At 39.6% G+C, this 18,366-nt stretch overlaps 2 protein-coding genes across 2 annotated transcripts in view; both read left to right on the top strand.

Annotated features, from left to right (window-relative positions):
* The first annotated feature begins 516 nt into the window (after positions 1 to 516).
* sgcb (sarcoglycan, beta (dystrophin-associated glycoprotein)) lies at positions 517 to 9,811 on the top strand. Its single transcript, XM_024259162.2, has 6 exons — positions 517 to 641; positions 1,924 to 2,133; positions 3,714 to 3,899; positions 5,483 to 5,674; positions 8,022 to 8,153; positions 8,236 to 9,811. The coding sequence occupies exons 1-6, from the start codon at positions 627 to 629 to the stop codon at positions 8,434 to 8,436; spliced, it is 936 nt and encodes a 311-aa protein (XP_024114930.1). The 5' UTR covers positions 517 to 626; the 3' UTR covers positions 8,437 to 9,811.
* Positions 9,812 to 10,953: 1,142 nt separating this feature from the next.
* Positions 10,954 to 18,366, top strand: part of LOC112136755 (serine-rich adhesin for platelets) — a 9,493-nt gene continuing 2,080 nt past the window's right edge. Inside the window, exons 1-5 of the mRNA XM_036211755.1 lie at positions 10,954 to 11,163; positions 11,281 to 11,697; positions 15,085 to 15,254; positions 15,604 to 15,937; positions 16,021 to 18,356. Coding sequence (XP_036067648.1) covers positions 11,292 to 11,697; positions 15,085 to 15,254; positions 15,604 to 15,937; positions 16,021 to 18,356 — 3,246 coding nt within the window. The 5' untranslated portion in view covers positions 10,954 to 11,163; positions 11,281 to 11,291. The remainder of the gene's footprint in view (positions 11,164 to 11,280; positions 11,698 to 15,084; positions 15,255 to 15,603; positions 15,938 to 16,020; positions 18,357 to 18,366) is intronic.

Here is an 18,366-nt window from a genome sequence, read left to right as displayed (position 1 = left end):
TGGGAATTAAGTTGAATAGATAGTGACAATCCGCAATCAAGGTTTTATAAAGAAATGTGTTTGGAGGACATTATTTAATTGAGAAACAAAATGATTTCTTAACACATGTGTTCTCTTTCATGAGAAAAATGCCGCATATACATGTTAAAAACAAAAAAAATCATGATTTTCATTGGAGGGGAATTTTAAATGAAACCATTTGAAAGTGTTACAGCCCAGCTCTCTTTTTTCATTTAAAGTCCATCTTTTTACGTTTCCATTCATAATACTATTCTTGGTGTTCCCGCAAATGTGTATCATTAAGTATGTTTTTTGTCATTAGATGTATGGAAAATATGAACTTTTCTATTTTAAGATCTTGGTCTTGGATGCGTTGACGTCGGAAGAAACCATTCGTGTAGCATAAATCCACCATATCAGAGTGGCCGAAAAGTCTATGCATTAATAAAGTTATGAAGGGGTATCGTTATTGTTTCATATAAATGTGTTTCCCTTGTCAAATCATATTTTTGTGTCTACACCATAGAGATATAAAATTGTTTTGGTCAACACCACAAACTTAACATCGCCCCCCACACACGGAGAGTGGTACGCTCCACGTCTTCAGCAGAAGAGGGAGGGTCAACATGGCGTCCGAGCAGGTCCTCTATCTTTTATATTTACTGTTTTTGTTGTACTTTTTCCAAGCCTTCTTCTTCCACTGTGTGGGGTTTAAGTAGTTCTCGTATGACTAAAGCGAATGGGTTTGAGGTGGCAGCTTTAGTTTCACAGAAATATCCCGAACCGTCCCTTTGTTTTATCGCTCTTCTCTTCATTAAAAAACATAACGGTTTTTAATTTGTTTTAACCTACGCTCGTCCCCAAGAGTGAAGCACTGTTACAGGAAAAACAGCATTAAATAAACAAAAATCATACCGCTATTTAAAACAGTTTTAATGGGCCTGCTGCCCTTGCTGGCTGCAGTTTATTTTTAGCGGTGAGCGCAGACAGAGTGTCGTGCGGCTCTGACAGATGCAGGGCGCTGCTGCCCTCTCCTATTGGACAGTGACTGACAGGAACGATGAAGCAGATGCATCCATCGGTGCCTGAAAACAGTTCAAGCGTTTGAACGAGATGAAATGAGTGCATAATGATGTCATGTCCAGCGTGACCCCTTGTAGCAGCAGTTCAACACCAAATTCGGGTCCATTTCTCAGACAGCAACCCAACAGGAGCCTCAAAGCCCTATTTCCCCCTTTAGGAAATAAAACACTCATTTTTATTTATGTTATTGATTTTATGTAATTGTTACTATTCTAATATCATTTATATATTCTTATAGAAATAAAATAATGTCTGTACTTAAATAAAACAAACTATATATAACTATATGCCAAAAATCCATCTATATATGTGTTTTATTTGTGGCATCTCAACCAGACATTTGTAAATCTAACTAACTGAAAGAAGAGCTAATCCCGTGTTCCTTATCCTATTTTTGAACTCCAAATCTTTGAATTTGTTCAATAATAGACATTATTCAATTTTGTTAAATAATAATAGATCACCTTATAATCCACCTTAAGTGTGAATTATGGTTGTGCTTACTGACCTCAAAATGATTTCCTGCTTTAAATGTGGCTAAAAAATCTGTGAAGATATTTTAGTGTGACTGTCAAACTACAAAGTTGAACTCCTAGATGAATTACTGGAGCATTATGGGTAGTGTAGTCAAGAGCTTTGCAGAGTAATATGTTATTTTACTTTTTTTTTCTTTTCTACTCACTTTTTACTTTAAATCTACTATTTAAAATCAAAACATATTTTATAAATTCAGCCAGAGAGGGGCAAAAGAGGCACATGGTGCTCCAGATCTGCAGACTCCTCATTGTATGAGCAGCACATCTGTGCATCAATCCTGAGCTGTATTGTTGTTGGCTTTAGGAAAGCTCCAACGGCCCAGTGAAGAAGTCCATGAGAGAGAAGGCCATCGAGAGGCGCCACATCAACAAGGAGCACAACAGTAACTTTAAAGCCGGCTATGTGCCCATCGAAGAGGAGCGTCTTCACAAAACAGGGCTGAGAGGACGGAAAGGAAACATGGCTGTTTGCATCATCGTCCTCCTCTTCCTCCTTGCCCTCATTAATCTCATTGTGAGTGCCTCTGCTCTGTTTTAACAAATGGTAGTTTAGTGGAAATGTTTATGCACATTTTTTCTATGGGCATGCTGCGGGCGACAGGTCGTAATGAACTCTTATATAACACGTAAGGGTAAGCATGTCTGCAGCAGATGAGAAGCTTTCCTTCTCCACCGCCTTCTATGGGCTCGAACAACCCAAAAACCCACAGCCTGTAAACGGGTGCATGTGACTAAAGCTTAAGTATCTTCTACCTGCTGAGATTTTTCTTCTAAACACAGAACAGACTTACCTTCTTTTTCAAAGATAAACTTCAGCCTTGCACTTAACAAGCACAGCGGTGACAGAAGGGGCAGGAGTCCATCTTTTCTCTCTAAATGTGAACACTCACACTCGAGGGGTTTGGATATGTGAAAGTTACTGGTTGCAGACTATTGTTTGTTGTTTTTTTTCAATATCTTGATGTCTTTTTCTCAGCATTAATCCTGTTGCTGTTGCCACACTGATTCCTGTGTCTGAGTTCACAAGATAAACCAAATCCGAGTTCCTGATTGGTCAAAGTTTGACCTTGTTTAAAGTCCCACTCCAATCATCTATTGTAAAACTGTTCCCACTTGTCTTTTAATGATGATTGTGCTGTTTTTAGCCAAAATAAAAAGTTCTGTGTGTTTTCTAGGAAATTGTTCATTAGAAATTCACCCCTGAGTTGTGGGCGGGCCTAAGCTTCCCCTGATATCCCTTTAATTGTAGGCTCTCCTGTTATCTTATACCCCCCCCCCACACACACACACACACTCCCAACCCAACATTAACAGTGCAACGGAAATGTTGAGCAATGTGAGAGCTATTCAGTCATACCGTTTGATCCAGATTCCACGAGGAAATCAAAGACGTTCATGGATCTATCTGAAGGTTGATGCATCAGAATGGAGCAGAGCAGAGAGATTTTGACATGTTTTTCTGTCACAACTGAGACCTTTTTCAAACTGCATTTTTTCATCTGCTCCTGATTCAACCCATTTTAAAAGAAGAAATACATGCAGTTTTAATCTTAAATTATTTTATATATGTCTTCCATCATGAGAAAAAGAACACGTTAAAAACACCAAAAACATGATTTTCATTGGAGTGGGTCTTTAACTGGCAATATTCATTCGATGTCAACGAATTTCAGCCCTAAAACGTTCATAGAAACTTGCCTAGCTACGTGTGAATGCAAGAGTTTTGAACGGGTGAGCCAGAAACCCACGTTTTTATAGACTTTTCAATGAAAGTGGCTGTTGAACATACATAGTCGAGGGCGGTATGAACATAGCTGTAGAGTAACTTTGAATGTCTCAGAAATTAGCCATAGGTTTTTCAAAAAAAAGGAAGAACATTTTTGCCATCTTTAATAAAGCTTGAATCCCTGGATTTTGTTTTTTTCCTTATTGATTTTTTTTTACTGGCAGTTTGTCTTCAAGTCTTTCATACATTTAGATAATTGAAAAATACAATTTTACCATTAATTTAGTTTTTTTTTTTCATCTTTGTTAATAAAGCACGTTTGGATTCATTCACCTTTTCCATCCTGAACTCTCTGCTCTGGGTCTCAGATCACTCTGGTAATATGGACTGTGATCCGCATCGGTCCGAATGGCTGCGACAGCATGGAGTTCCACGAGAGCGGCATCCTGCGCTTCAAACAGAAGGCAGACATGGGCATTGTTCACCCCCTGCACAAGAGCACGATCGGAGGCCGGAAAGACCAGGACCTGGTCATCATTGGCAACAACAACCCGGTGAGAAGAATCACTGGAGTATCAGGGAACACTCAGCCTTTCAAAGAAACCCCAAGCCTTGTTTTATTTCAAAGAGATAGGACCTTTATTTTTAAGTTTTAGCTGTCTTGGTCAATGATCAGTTCTCCTTTTACCTTTCAGACTTTTCAGAACTCTCAGATTTTCGGGTTTTGCTGTTTAAGTTTCCGAAGTTTAGAGGTCTCACTTCCATGAACATGTATGTTTAATTCTAGCATCACATGTTTTCAGTTCATCTCCAAAGATTCTCTCCTGCAGCAGTCCTGGACTGTAAGGACCGGATTATTTTCACAATTCTTCTTTCGTACTGCGCCTTTGAGCAAAAATTCGATCCCTCCCACATACTTAAAAACTCTATTTGCACACACCTAGTAAAATGGTAAATGAGGTATACTTATATGGCACTTCACAACCTTCCTTAAAGGCCCAAAGAGCTTCACAGTCACATTCACCCATTCACACGCTGATGGCGCCAACCTGTAACCAGCAGGAGCAATGTGGGGTTCAGTGTCATACCAAAGGACACTTTAACATGTGGGAGGGCAGGGTGGAAACTGAACCTGGGGTCTTTCAAGTAGAAGTTGACCGCTCTACCTCTTTACCACAGCTGCCCCAGTGCCTGGTAAAAAGAATTTTGGGTACAGTGAACAACCCATGGAGAAACCGTCAAAACATGGAGCCACAATCTCTCTCATGGGGCGGAAAAAAAATCAAAATCCACCAACAAAACCAAATCAAAGGTGTCGGGGATATCCAAAGAAAATTTTGAAACTATTATGGGATGGGTGGGAATCTGAGCTTCTTATTGATCTCTTTATCACATTTTCTATTTGTTGTTAACAAGTGCTTTGTGTTACTGTGTACAGAGTAGGGCTGCCACAAACGATTATTTCAATAGTCGACTAATCACTGATTATTTTTTCTGATTAGTCAACTACTCAGGTCATGCGCAAAGTGGATGTAAAGCACACATCTTAACCATCATTAGCTTTAAACTAACTAAAAACTAGATATATAGCATTACCTGTGATAATGCTAGTGTGAATGCTGGGAGCTGAATTTGGCTGCTGAAGATGCTAGTGCTGATAGCTGAAGATACTGAAATTGATAGCTAAAAACGCTGAAGTTGATAGCTGAAATCACAGAAGCTAATAGCTGAAAATGCTGCAGTTGATAGCCAGCCAAAATATTAAATGCTAAATGCCAAATTAGCCAAAAAAACTGAAAAAGCCTAAGTTGGCCAAAACAGGTTGGATGCAGCTGAAATATTAGCAAAACTCCAAATTAGCCTAAAAAACAAAAAAAGCCAAAGTTAGCCAAAATAGCTAGCATGTCGCAGAAATATTAGCTAAACTGCAAAATAACCTAAAGAACCTTAATAAATGGCAAAATAGTCCAAAAAGCTAGAATAATGCTGTACTACACTCTGACTCCATATAATGTAAAGTAATCGCCTACTAAATTAGTTTTCGACTATTGAAATAGTCGATTAGTTGACTAATCGTGGCAGCCCTAGTACAGGAGACAATCCACGACAGATTAATGGACTCATCGTGTCGTTGCAGGTGGTCTTCCAGCAGGGCTCCACCAAGCTAAGTGTGGAAAAGGACAGGACGTCTGTTGTGAGTGATGTGGGCATATCCTTCACAGACCCTCGCACGCAGACCACATTCTTCAGCACAGACTTTGAAAACCATGAGTTTCATCTGCCCAAAGGAGTCAAAGTCCTCAGTGTGAAGAAGGCTTCAACAGAGAGGGTGTGTATTATGTCCACGTGTGGGAAAACGAGTCATTCACTGGTAATGTACTTGTTTCACAACATGGTGGCTAAAAAAAAATCTTCCTTTGGCTTTAATGGTGATGGTAATATGTAAAAAACGGGAAAATATCCAAAAGTTTTATAGTTTTAAATTATGTGGAGAAGCATCTTGAAAGAGATTTTTTTTCTCATATTCTTAGATAAAAGCCAGAATGCATTTAAAGGGCCTATACCGTGCAAAATGCACTTTTTTGAGCTTTTAAATGTATTACAGTATTCCCACCTTATTCGGGGGTTAGGGACCGGAGGCAATCCTTGAATAAGCAGAATCCAGACAGAGAAACCAAACCCCCACGCCCAAAGTATATCTGCTACTGATCCATACTCATCTAAAACTCTTCAGTCATGCTTTGTACACATTATTTAAGAACATTGGAGTATTGCTCAACATAAAGAGTTTTTTTATTCAGAACAAATGCACTGTACAGCAGCCTCAGATACAGTATGAGGACACTAGACACAAGACACTATTCATTCTCAACCACTCACAGACCTATATTCTCACTGGTACATGAATACATTCTCACTCTCACATACATATGCTCATCTCTCACATACATACATACTTCTTTCACGTACATATATTCTACTTTCACATACATATATACTTTATGTAAATGAGTGAGTATATATGTATGTGAGAGTGAGAATGAATGTATGTGAAAGGCTCAGAATGAATAATGTTTTGCATGGCTCCTTATACGCAGATGAGGAGTGTCACTCTGTGTCTTAAAATCAGGAGCGTGCGCTTCCTCCTTTTTTAAAGGGTAACCAAACCCTAAATCAGCTTTTTTTGGCTTTTGACTTCTATAAATGGGACTTTAAAAGTGCTTCTTTTGGTCATTGCCATTTTTTTTAAATCAAATTAAAATAAAATAGTTTAATTCTTGAAAATATAGTCAAAAGCTGTCTGTGTGCTGCCCCTACAGGTTGAATTGGGGTATTACAGTGATTGGTCAAACCATTTAAGTCCCATGTCATGATCTACAGCTCCAGTAATGATAACAGTCCTGCCCCCAAGCCCCACCCCTCTGACTGGATTTTCAAATTTCGACTGTATGTTGAGTCAGCCTCCAACTTCCCTGTTTGGTTACCCTTTGAATAATAAACACCTGATAATTATCCTCCGCGATTATCTTCTACAGCATATCAGGATTTTTTTGGTCCGCTTCTGAGTCAGCTGATGCCATTTCTCCATGCAGGGCAATGGAGAGAGGAGGGAGCGCTCCTCTTATGGAGGAGTGGGGTAGTACGGACGGCGCTCCCCCACTCCTCCACGCTCCAGAGGGGGCTCCCCTGTGCGAAGATATACCTCAGCAGCACAGCCCCTCCTTCAGATGCAAAAATTTCCTATAAGCGTGTTGAGTTGTCTGAGTTTATGTGATGAACTGGAAGAGTCATGTGACTGAAAAAAAATCAGCAAATATGTGAAATCGCGAATAAGCGAGGGAACACTATATATTGTTATTCCTCAGTAAAACATCTCCAAAGTGGTATTTTGCTCCACTCATGCATCTCTGAGCATTCCTCTAAAAACCTGCTCTCTGAGCACCAGCCCCTCCCAATCCATGAAAACATGTGGGTCTTTGCATTGTGACATCACAAAGTGAGAACAGCCTCTTCCAAGAAGAGTCTGTACTACCAGCACCGCCCCTAGGTTAACACACACAAACACTTTCTCTCGTGCAGCTAGCAGTGCTAGGTAAAATGCTTTCATTTTAGCATCAACTCTGGAAAGAAGTGGTTCCTCTTGCACCTAATCTGCAGAGACAGCATTTATAATATCTATAAAAAAAAAGATAGCAGCATGACCATTCCCAGCTCTATAATAAATACAACAGTACAAAAGACACTTCCCTTAGCTTTTCATTTACCAGTCAGAAAGTTCCTCCAGACATCTTGATTGGACACTGGGTCAAGAGTGTAGGGCTCCACAGTATGGACAGAAATCTTTGCAAAAGTTCGTATGTGTTCGTATGCTTGTTTCCATGGGAGAAACACAGACGCTGCTCGATATGATGTCATGAAATGGGCTCCACCCACAAGGAGTGAAAGGCAGAGCCTCAGAGATCGAATTGTCCTACTTTGGACTAGGAAAAAACTCACAAAAATAATTCATATTTCATAAACTATTTGTTCCTTAATGTTCCAATGGTAATATGTTATCTACATATGGATATAGTTTACTCTGAAAGGCTTAATAACATGGTTTAGGCCCTTTAAAATATTTTTACATATTAATAAACAACTGTCAATTGTACCAATCTGTTGTTTTCAACTTTTAGATCACAAGCAGCGCAACATCAGATCTGAATATTAAGGGAGACAACAAAGCAATTATTCGTGGAAATGAAGGGGTGAACATCATGGGCCGGACTGTGGAGTTCAAAATGGGGGGAGGCATCGAGCTGAAAGCCGTGAGTATGGGAGCAATGGGATCCAAGCATTTCACCACATTAAGAGAAAACCAGGATGACCTCTGTGGTTTCCCCCCTGCAGGAGAATACTATTGTTCTGAACGGGTCGGTGATGTTCAACGCCACGCGCATCCCTAACACCGCCGGAAACGTCTACTTCAACGACGGCTTGGAGCGCTACAAGCTCTGCATGTGCGAAGACGGGACTTTGTTCCGCGTGCTGGTGAAGTTCACCAACACAGGCTGCCAGACGTCAGACAACCCCTGCAGGAAGGTTCACTAGGACTGACCCCCCGCCTGATTCATCAGGCACCAAACCACTTACAATGTGCCATTATTGGCAAACAAATGTTTATACAAACACATTCAGTCCTGGAGTTCATGCTTCTTGATGCAGTGGTTTATAATATGTATTTTTAGTATTTATTTTTTGACCGATGTCATTACAAAGAAAGGTTGTATGTCAAAAAAATGGCCACGGATTGTGTCTTTGTTCCTGTAGCTCATGTGTGACACAGTAAGATACTCACAGGTGTGCAGAGTTTGGCACACCTGTGAGTATCTTCCATGTTTTTTATGCTAAAATCTAAAAGTCTAAATATGTTTGACATGACATGAGCCATATAAATATTCTAAAAGCAAAGAGAAGGAGCTCTAGGGCTTCCTAAACTGACATTAATGACAAAAAAACTTTGTTCTGTTCTACAAATCTTTATGAAAACCCAAAGGTCTGCTGCTCTTTAAAGTCCCACTTCGATCATCTTTTGATCTATTTTCAAAGCAGTCTTAGTGGTCTTTTAATTATCATTATACTGTTTTTAGACAAAATGTTAAAAATTGTGTCATTTCCCAGGATGTAGTATCTGCAGAGCGGTAGGAGTTCATAAGAAATTCACCTCTGAGTTGTGGGCGGGACTGTTTGCGTGGAGTAAGACTACAGTTAATTAAATACGTTTTTTTCCGTCAGCCTGTCCAGGGGAGTTACTTTCCATCATCCCTTTGTTCATACTCTCTCCTGCTAGCTTACAGCCCCTCACAACTCCAACCTATCATTAGCAGAGAAACAAAAATGGTGAGCAACATCAGAGCCACCCAGCTGTACAGTTCTGATCCAGATTCCAGCTCAGACCAGGAAAACAAAGACGTTCATGGATCTATTTGTCTGCAGGTGGATGCTTCAGAATGGAGCGGAGCATCAAGACTGTGACCTGCCATTGTAGCTTTATGTCACAACTATAAGCTTTGAATAAAAAAATACTCAGAATTATAGTTTTAATCACTATTTTCTTTATATATGTTCTCCATCATGAGAAAATGCCATTTCACTGCTCTCTGTGCATTTTTAACAAAGTCAAAGAACAGATTAAAAATATAAAATGTTATTTTCTGTATTGCAAAAGTGTAGCTCAGTCATCGTCATGCACGTCTAAGTCTCCAAACTTCAGGAAGTAAGACCATCAGTAACCTGGAGTGATGTCATAATTGAATCCATTTGAGTATTAAAGATGTGATTTTTGCTTTTGACTTGTGTGCGAATTTGTTTTTGAGAACGTCTTTCATCTTCAGGACTAAGACTTCATGTCTTGTGTCGGAGAAATGTGCAACTTTGTTTTACTTTGATCTGGTTAGTTTTAATAAAGAAACTTGTTTGGTGCCAAGCTTCTTCTCATGGCGTCAGTCTCATGCAGGCTATTTAACACCGGAGCTCCAGTGTTTATGCTCTTTGATTTAGTGTAATTTTTTAATTGTTAACACAATAATTCCAGTAGGAAGCGCCGCTTTTCTCCTCCAGAAACTACGGGATTTATTGTGTTAACAGTTGAAAAGTTACAGTATGTTAAAGATTTTTGTGTTTAGCCGCTACCAGCGATGCCTCAGGTGTTAAAGGGTTAAAGCAATAAAAGAATCACTACCTTTACTGTCTGATACACATGTGTCAAAGTCAAGGCCCGGGGGCCGGATCCGGCCCTCCGGGTAATTCCATCCGGCCCTCCAGATCATTTTATTTTATTGTTATTAACGGCTGTTGTCTTGCGCACATTTCTATTTTGTATAATTTTTACAAAATATATTTGTATGGAGAGTAAAATATTAAAAGTTATTTAAAGTTTAAATTGATTTATTCTGGAATATTATTCCTGCCTTTTTATAATTCCTAACTATGTTAAAAAGTTACAGTTTTAAATTTTTAAAAATGGGCATTCTTTTAGCTTTTTGGACTATTTTGGCGTTTACTATGCTCTTTTAGGCTATTTTAGAGTTTAGCTAATATTCCAGCTACATGCTAGCTGTTTTGGCTAATTTAGGATTTTTTCAAAGTTTTTAGGTCATTTTGGAGTTGGGCTACATGCTAGCTGTTATGATTAATTTAGGCTTTTTTTCTGTTTTTTAGTTTATTTTGAAGTTTAGCTATTTTTTTCAGCTACATGCTAGCTATTTTGGCTCACCTAAGTCTTTTTTTTTGTTTGTTTCTCAGGCTTATTTGGCATTTTGCCAATATTTTAGCTGGTTATCAACTTCAGCATTTTTAGCTATCAATTTCAGCAAATTCAGCTATCAGCACTAGCATCTTCAGCAGTCAAATTCAGCTTCCAGCATTCACACTAACATTATCACAGGTAATGCTATATATCAAGTTCACAATTTTCTTAAAAATGTATGGTTTTAAAGTTTTAAAAATGTCGTTTTAGAGTTTTCATTGAATGTTTATCCTGTTCGGCCCGTGACCTAAGGTGTGTTTTGGATTTTGGCCCCTTGTGTGACTGAGTTTGACAGCCCTACACTAATAGAATGTGCATTGTGGGCTTGGTTCACTTCCTGTTGGAACCTTAGGATCACAGTATGTGTTTTTACAGAAAGTTATGGCAGTGAGACATCAACTCAGGTGTGTAAATGATTAAAGGGATGGGCTGGTGCGTTATAAAGCAGACTTTGATCGGAACATGCTTAAGTCTGCACTCTGGATGGAAGAAGTGTCACAAGATTTCCTGCGAGTTTGTTTAGGACACAGGTGAGTTACTGCGACACTGAACACCAGTAATTTGGAATGTTCTCTCAAACTTTCAATCAGTCGATGTAATATTTGACCGACTGGATAAAGTGGATTGGGTTTTTCTTTGACCTCCAGGGCAGCTCGTGATGGCCGCAGTCCGGGCGGCGCTTCTGGCCACGGCGCTGCTCTACGCTTTGTCCAGTTCCTCTTCTTCGCCCTTCTGTCCGGAGTCCTGTTCCTGTCAGACAGCTTCCCTGCTCAACTGCTCCTTGTCTGGTTTGACCTCTGTACCACAGCTGATCCCAGGCGCTTTTTCAGAGCTGGACTTCTCTCATAACTATCTGAGCTCTGTGAAACCCCGTCAACCACATCAGAACCTCAGGAAACTTTGGCTGGGAAACAACACTATCTCACACTTGTCCCTCTGTGTGGAGAGACATGTCAAGAGCTGGCGTCGCTTCAGAACTGGGGGCGAAAGGGGCTGCCAGGGCTGGGCCCCCACCCTGCAGATGTTATCTGTTGAGAGAAATCAGCTGGAGCGCCTCCCTAAGGGTGAGTCCCTGTGATAAAGAAATCTCTGAAGCGTCCCAATACACACCATACATATAGCCCTGTAATCTGCTGACTGCTACAGAATTAAAAAAAAATTAAAGTATTCTTTTATTTTATTGACATTTTGCTAAGTGTAAGTTTAAAAAAAATGATCAAAGATCCCCTTGTGAATACTTTTACTTTGCAGACTTTATGATGTTGCAGCATTGTGTACTGGAGAACTGCTTAAAAACGAAATCTTTAACGTACTTTTAAACCGTAAACATGATAATTCCAGTAGATTTTGAAGGAGAATGGCGGCGTGAGGAATCTACTGGAATTATCGTGCTAACAATTAAAAAAATCAAAGAACATAAACACTGGAGCTCCTAACACAGTTAGGAGATGTTCTCCTGAGCCCCACCCTGCTTCCTGAGTGGAAGTTTCAGCTGTGAACATTTGCGGGTTTCTCACACGTATGATAACATGTATCAGAAGCAGCTGATTAATTGCCCGGAAAACTAAAACATAAGAAATGAATGCTATTCTGTCACTTATATAAAAAAATACTTTGAGTTCAAAGGTTCATGAAAACATTGTGGTCTTCACAACATTTTATTACTGGGCGCAGCAGTACCACATTATGTCACTTGACATAATGTGAAAATGTGGATTGTGTTGAAACCAAAAAGTAGTCACATGAACTTAATGTTCTTTAAGTTTATTTTGAAAATCAGTCCAATAATTTAGTTTAAAATCAGTGTTATCAACTATCAAGTATTAATTTATAAAGAACTGTGCCATTTAATCCAGCTTCTTCTCAGGCTTTGTGACAGTTCAGCCCAGGGGGGTCAAACATCCGGCCCGCCAGATGGTTTAATCCAGCACAGTCGAGAAGAGAAAAAAATATTAGGATGTTTTTTTTTGTTTTTTTTTTTAAAAGCAAGTTACTATCCCATTCTTGCAAGTCATGGATATTGAAAGGGGTCTTACCATGATTTTCTTAAGCCTTCAGAGTGAACAATATCCATATATATGATCAAATATTACCTTTGGAACACAATAAAACAAATTATTTAGGAATTATTAGTTATTTTTCGTGAGTTTTTTCCTACCTGGAAGTAAAACAACTCCATTCGCCTGCTGCTGCATGTGGGTGCCGCCCATTTCATGACGTCATCCTGGAGCTTTTAACTTCTTCAAAGATGGATGCACATACCATATATCTGCCTTTAGTAGTCCCGGCCATCGCTACACTGGTTCAAAACACACATACACTCAAGTCTGCACGACTGTGTCCGACCGGGTGTCTTAAAGGAGCCTCGAGTCTAAAGTAACAAACATCTGTTCGAACTGGAATTTAGTGAAGACGGGACACAACTGGAAGATGTACAGTATTCTCATCAAAAATGAAAGTTTTTTGGAAACTGGGTGTTGGTGTTAGACTGGGGGCTGAGCTGTTAGAGCAGACTCTTCCTGAAAGGGGCGGTCTCACTCTGTCAATGTGTGACATCAGATCGTGAGGATCCGCTCGTTTTCGTGGGTATGGGAGGGACTGCTGTTGTCAGCGCAGGTTTTTAGAGGATTACTCAGAAATGTGTGAATAGATCAAAATACCACTTTGGGCTTCTATATAGTGAGGAATGAACAGTATATGCACTTAAAGCTCAAAAAGTTGTTTTTTTTCATGGTATGGCCACTTTAAAGAAATGACCGCCATTCTACCACTACGGGAAGCAAAGGAATAGAAATGCCACCATAACAGGAGAGAAAACATTTCTTTGTAAGCGCGTGCCACATCTGGGTACAACAGTTTGGTTCCCTGCCAGCCTCACCGCTGTTAAGTTGTTATAAAAATTATCAGGTTTGACAGTAAAATGACCAAAATAGCATTGGGAAAAGGATAATAACATAATAATAGCTCTAATAATAATATTAAGTGATAAGGCTTCTAGGGTGTTCGAGGAATTTTTTCCACCTAAGAAAAAAACTAAACTAAACTAAAGACAACAAAGGTTGTTTTGCTCTTATGTTACTGGTCCCGCCCACTTGAGATCAGATGAGTTGAATGTGGCCCCCGAACCAAAATGAGTTTGACACCCCTGGTTTAGCCTCAACAGGAGTCCGAACATTTCTATTCAATGCTGGAAAGATTTTGGGCCCAGTTAAAGAGAAACCAAACTTCACAGCAGTGAACCAGTGTTTTTCTCCACATGTGAAGCTCTACGTTCCACTAGTAAACTTGAATTTTGAATGCATATTGGCCTCAACTTTTTAGAGGTCAATGTCAGACTTCCTACTGATGAAACAGAGAGGACATCAGAACACCAAAACAACAGTATATTAGTGTACTTTATATTTTCACCATTGCCTTATTAACTTGGCTTTCTAAATACAACCTGAAGATTTTATCTCCACTAGATACTTTTCAGATTAAAGAAAAGTGTTATTTTCTTTCCACTTAGCACATATTATTATACTTATATTTTTAATTTTTGGTGTTTTCTGGACTAAATTTGTCAAAACATGGCTGAATACTTTACCAGCAAAGTTGAAACTATGTGGCTGTGAAGTTAATATTTTTTCTGAAAAGAATTTATGGCTCAAGGTGTTTTCCTCTCCTGGAGGAACCATAAAGGATTGTTCTCTTTGAAGATCCATTTGGGCGTGTGTGATTTGTGATAAGCTATACAGTCCACGTGAATCACACCTGGAATGAAACTAAGAAATATATTTATGAGTCACACATCAATAAAAGTGGCAAACTGTCTTTTTTTCATTGATTGCTTTTTTTCTCTATTATTTTCTAAATAAACAAACCTGATTAAATGTATGTGAAATATTTTTCCCCATGTAAAAATGGAGGGCCATCCCTCATACAACCTGCCACATCCACAGGTGTTTATATGGAAGCGTATGTGACTCATAATTCAAAATAAAAGTCAATTTTGAAATGCTTTATCATTTTCAAAATGTACCTGCATTACTTGTCTCATAAGTGAAATGAAAAAGCAACTCTCTGAACAGCTTTTTCTATTTCTTGTTCAAGAAGAAAAAAAAAAGCCGTTTGGAGAACTGCTTTTTAATCATGTTAGTAAATTAAACCTACTGTGTCTCAATCCAAATGGCATTTTACAATATTGGTGTAATCAAATTAATTCATTTAGAAATTATATTATAATGGTGAATGACAAATTACCTCAGACAGATCCATCTGGATGGATTAATCGTCTACTCCAAACAAGGACTTCCACAGTAGAAATAGGAGGATGTTTATTTTGCATAGGTCTGTATTAACAATAAACTTGTAATGAACTAATGTCTGCAATACAATAAAAAGTTTGCTTTTTTCAGGGACCATTCTTTAATGACTTTTAGTTCTTATTGCACTTCTCTTTTGTCATCCAGGGTTGGGTGGTGTCCCGTCTTTGCGGGTCCTTTGGCTTGCTTTCAACAAGATATCAGTTCTACAACCAGGGGAGCTTAGTGACCTTCATCAGCTGGAAGAGCTGCACTTACAACATAACCTGATCACACATCTGCATCCACAGATGTTCCAGGATTTAATTCAGCTCAGGGTAAGACTTGCTTTTACTTCCTACCAATTTATGATTGATTGAAATTTTTTTTTTCAATTTGGCAATTGATGAGAAATAAAAGGAATAAAAAAAAGAAGAAAAAAACGCTTTTGCTACCAGATTGTGTTTATATTTGGTGTAAAGGGAGACTTTAATAGGAGAATTAATGGGAAATTGCAAACCTCTACACCATTTTCCAATAGTTATTTGAGGGATTGCAACATTTGATAGTTTTTTTTGATTGGCTTTAAATACTGGAAGTTAATGTGGTGGCTTTGCTCTAAAAATAACTCTGCAGAACGTTATCTATCAGCTGTCACTGTACACCAGCTCTGTGTTCTCCTCAAAGGTTCTTGATCTACGTTTTAACTTAATGACCACCCTCCATCCTTTGATGTACCTCAACCTTCACAACATTGGAGCTCATGTTGCTTTAGATGGAAACAGATGGAAGTGTGACTGCAATCTGCGCAGTCTAAGAAGACGTATGGCCTATGATGACGCCCGAGGCGTGGAGGTCTGGAACGTGATGTGTGCCTCCCCCTCAAAACTCTTGGGAACAGACCTTCTGCAGCTCAAGGAGGAAGATCTCCAATGTTTAAGCCCTGAAAACAGTCCAGATCTGCATCAAGATGTGACTGTCTACAGGGGCTCTCAGATTCTGCTCTCATGCTCTGCTGAAGGTAAAGAACACTTGAATCTTCAAAAAGGATGAAATACATGACATGCCTTATGATGCAAGTTTGTCCAAACCTTTTTTTTTAAGATTCAGTGTGGTGGACGCCTGGTGTTCCTGCACCTGAGAGGCACAAAGATGGTGGTCTGCTCATCACTGACATCTCTGAGACGAACACAGGGCTGTATGTGTGTGTGTCTGAAGGACAGCAAGTCGTGTCTGTTTTTAACTTACAAATCAGTCAAATAGAAAGCGCAGCTAAAACTAGGAGTTTACCAAGAACTCGCAGAGAAATAACCCCCCAAAGCAGGGAAGGAATAACACAATCTACCTTAACTTTGGCCATTTGTCTGTCAGTTATTATCACATTTCTGGTAGCTTTTATTCTCGGAGTCGCAACAAGACCATATATTGATTTGCTTTGGAAAAGGATCACCACTAAAAAAGGTTCTTCTGCAAGTAATTCAGTTTCTTCAGTTGAACAAAGACACTATGAAAATGCAGCATTTTCTAATTCTGATGAGGCAGTAGAGGGTGGACCTTACAGAGAAAGGAGAGTAACATTTAGAAATGAAGATGACATAGAAAACATCAATGTTCAGTATTATGACACTGTGGCAAGCAGTGATCAGAACAGTGTTGCCAGTGAGGAAGTGTTTGCATCAGAAGAAGGGCCCAACACTCAAGAATCAGAGTGTGATCAGGGCATGCAACAGATGAATGCAGCGGAGAGGCAAAATGGTGCGTCATCTGAAACCACCTCTATGCAAATCCATCAAGTAGAGTTTGAGCACATCCCTGACCCCGATGAGCTGGAAAACAGAAGTCTCTCGTCATCCTCAGATTCTTCCTTATCTGAGAATGTAGAACAGATGACTAAAATATGTCACACTACACCCAAGTCTCCTCTGTTGGAGAAAGAGACAATTCATAAGAGAGCCAATTCCCCAGCAGCCAAAGAAGTCCAGGATCCCCAGGCGTCCATAGAGATCCCTGGATTTTCGTCAGAGCCTTTTGCAGACTGGTCACCCCATTCAGATAGAAGCAACTCAAAAGATGAACTATTTGATTTCAGTGATTCTCCTCGGAGCACACCTGCTAGGCCCAACAGTGGCTTTGCACACACTCTGGACAAGCAGAAAAGTGGGGATACGTTCAGCTCAAGTTCATCCGACAGTGGGGCAGAACATACACAAGACATTTTGCACTCCAAAGAAGGGAGACAGAGGTCTAAGATAAAAAGCTCAGCACAGAAACAATCAAGACACACCTCCTCTAGCGATGAAAGCACTGATCAAGAGACCAAACTAACCAAAACTCATAAACTGAGAAAGAAGTGGCCTTCCATTGTACTTGGGCAAAAAGAAATTAAAGCTCCTTCACCAGGCTTTAGTACAAGTTCAAGTAGTGACTCTGAAGATGAAACAAAGGACAACACGAAGACACAAAAACTAGGAATGCTGGAGAGACCAATCATATATCAAGAGTTTGTCACCGGAACATATATGCCAGATGGTGGCTGGCCAATCATTGATGTTCAAAGCATTCCTCGCATAAAGAGACGCCTTGATTTTGTTAAAATTTCCAGTCAAAAAAGTGGTCACAATTATTGGTTGATTACACATGGAAAAGTAGAACGAGGAGATTTAACCTCAAACTCTGATTCATCTTCTAGCAGTGAGAGAGAAGAAAACATGCCAAGGAAAATCAAAACACCTTCACCAAGAGCTTCCTCCTCATCTTCAAGCAGTGAGAGTGATGATGAAGTAAAGGTCCAAATAAAGCCCCTTGAACAAAACAAGGAACAAATGTCAAGACCTCAGCAAATGAAAGATCAATCAGAAAGTTCATCATCATCAAGCAGTGATAGTGAGGATGGTATTGAACAGAGGCCAGGAAGTGTGAAGATTGGACAGCTTCAAGAACCTCAACCCAAAGACTACGACCCACATGGCAGATGGCCTACTGTAGACCTTCTACATGTTCCTCATATTAACAGGCGTCTTGATTTTAAGGTACTATTGTCACATTCTTCATCTTCCAGCAGTGACAATATTGACAGAACAACAAGCCTAAAGAAAGTGCAAAAGCCAGCATTTCAAACTTCAACATCTCCACTTGTCAAGGCACCCTCACAAAGTTCCTCCTCATCTTCAAGCAGCGAGAGTGATGATGACGTAAAGGTCCAAATAAAACCACTTGAACAAAACAAGGTACAAACGTCAAGACCTCAACAAATGAAAGATCAATCAGAAAGTTCATCATCATCAAGCAGTGATAGTGAGGATGGTATTGAACAGAGGCCAGGAAGTGTGAAGATTGGACAGCTTCAAGAACCTCAACCAAGAGACTATGTACCAGACGGCAGATGGCCTACTGTAGACCTTCTGCATGTTCCTAATATTAACAGGCGTCTTGATTTCAAGGTACGATTGT

This window comes from Oryzias melastigma, linkage group LG4 (assembly GCF_002922805.2).
Source record: "Oryzias melastigma strain HK-1 linkage group LG4, ASM292280v2, whole genome shotgun sequence".
Classification (NCBI taxonomy): Eukaryota; Metazoa; Chordata; class Actinopteri; order Beloniformes; family Adrianichthyidae; genus Oryzias; species Oryzias melastigma.
Note: the sequence above shows the minus strand (reverse complement) of the source record. Positions and strands in the feature narration are given on the sequence as shown.

Excerpts from the sequence above, each read along its gene's own strand:
- sgcb (XM_024259162.2), top strand. Across the intron at positions 3,900-5,482 it reads TCATTGGCAACAACAACCCG|GTGGTCTTCCAGCAGGGCTC; the intron begins GTGAGAAGAATC and ends GTGTCGTTGCAG. Across the intron at positions 5,675-8,021 it reads AGAAGGCTTCAACAGAGAGG|ATCACAAGCAGCGCAACATC; the intron begins GTGTGTATTATG and ends TTCAACTTTTAG.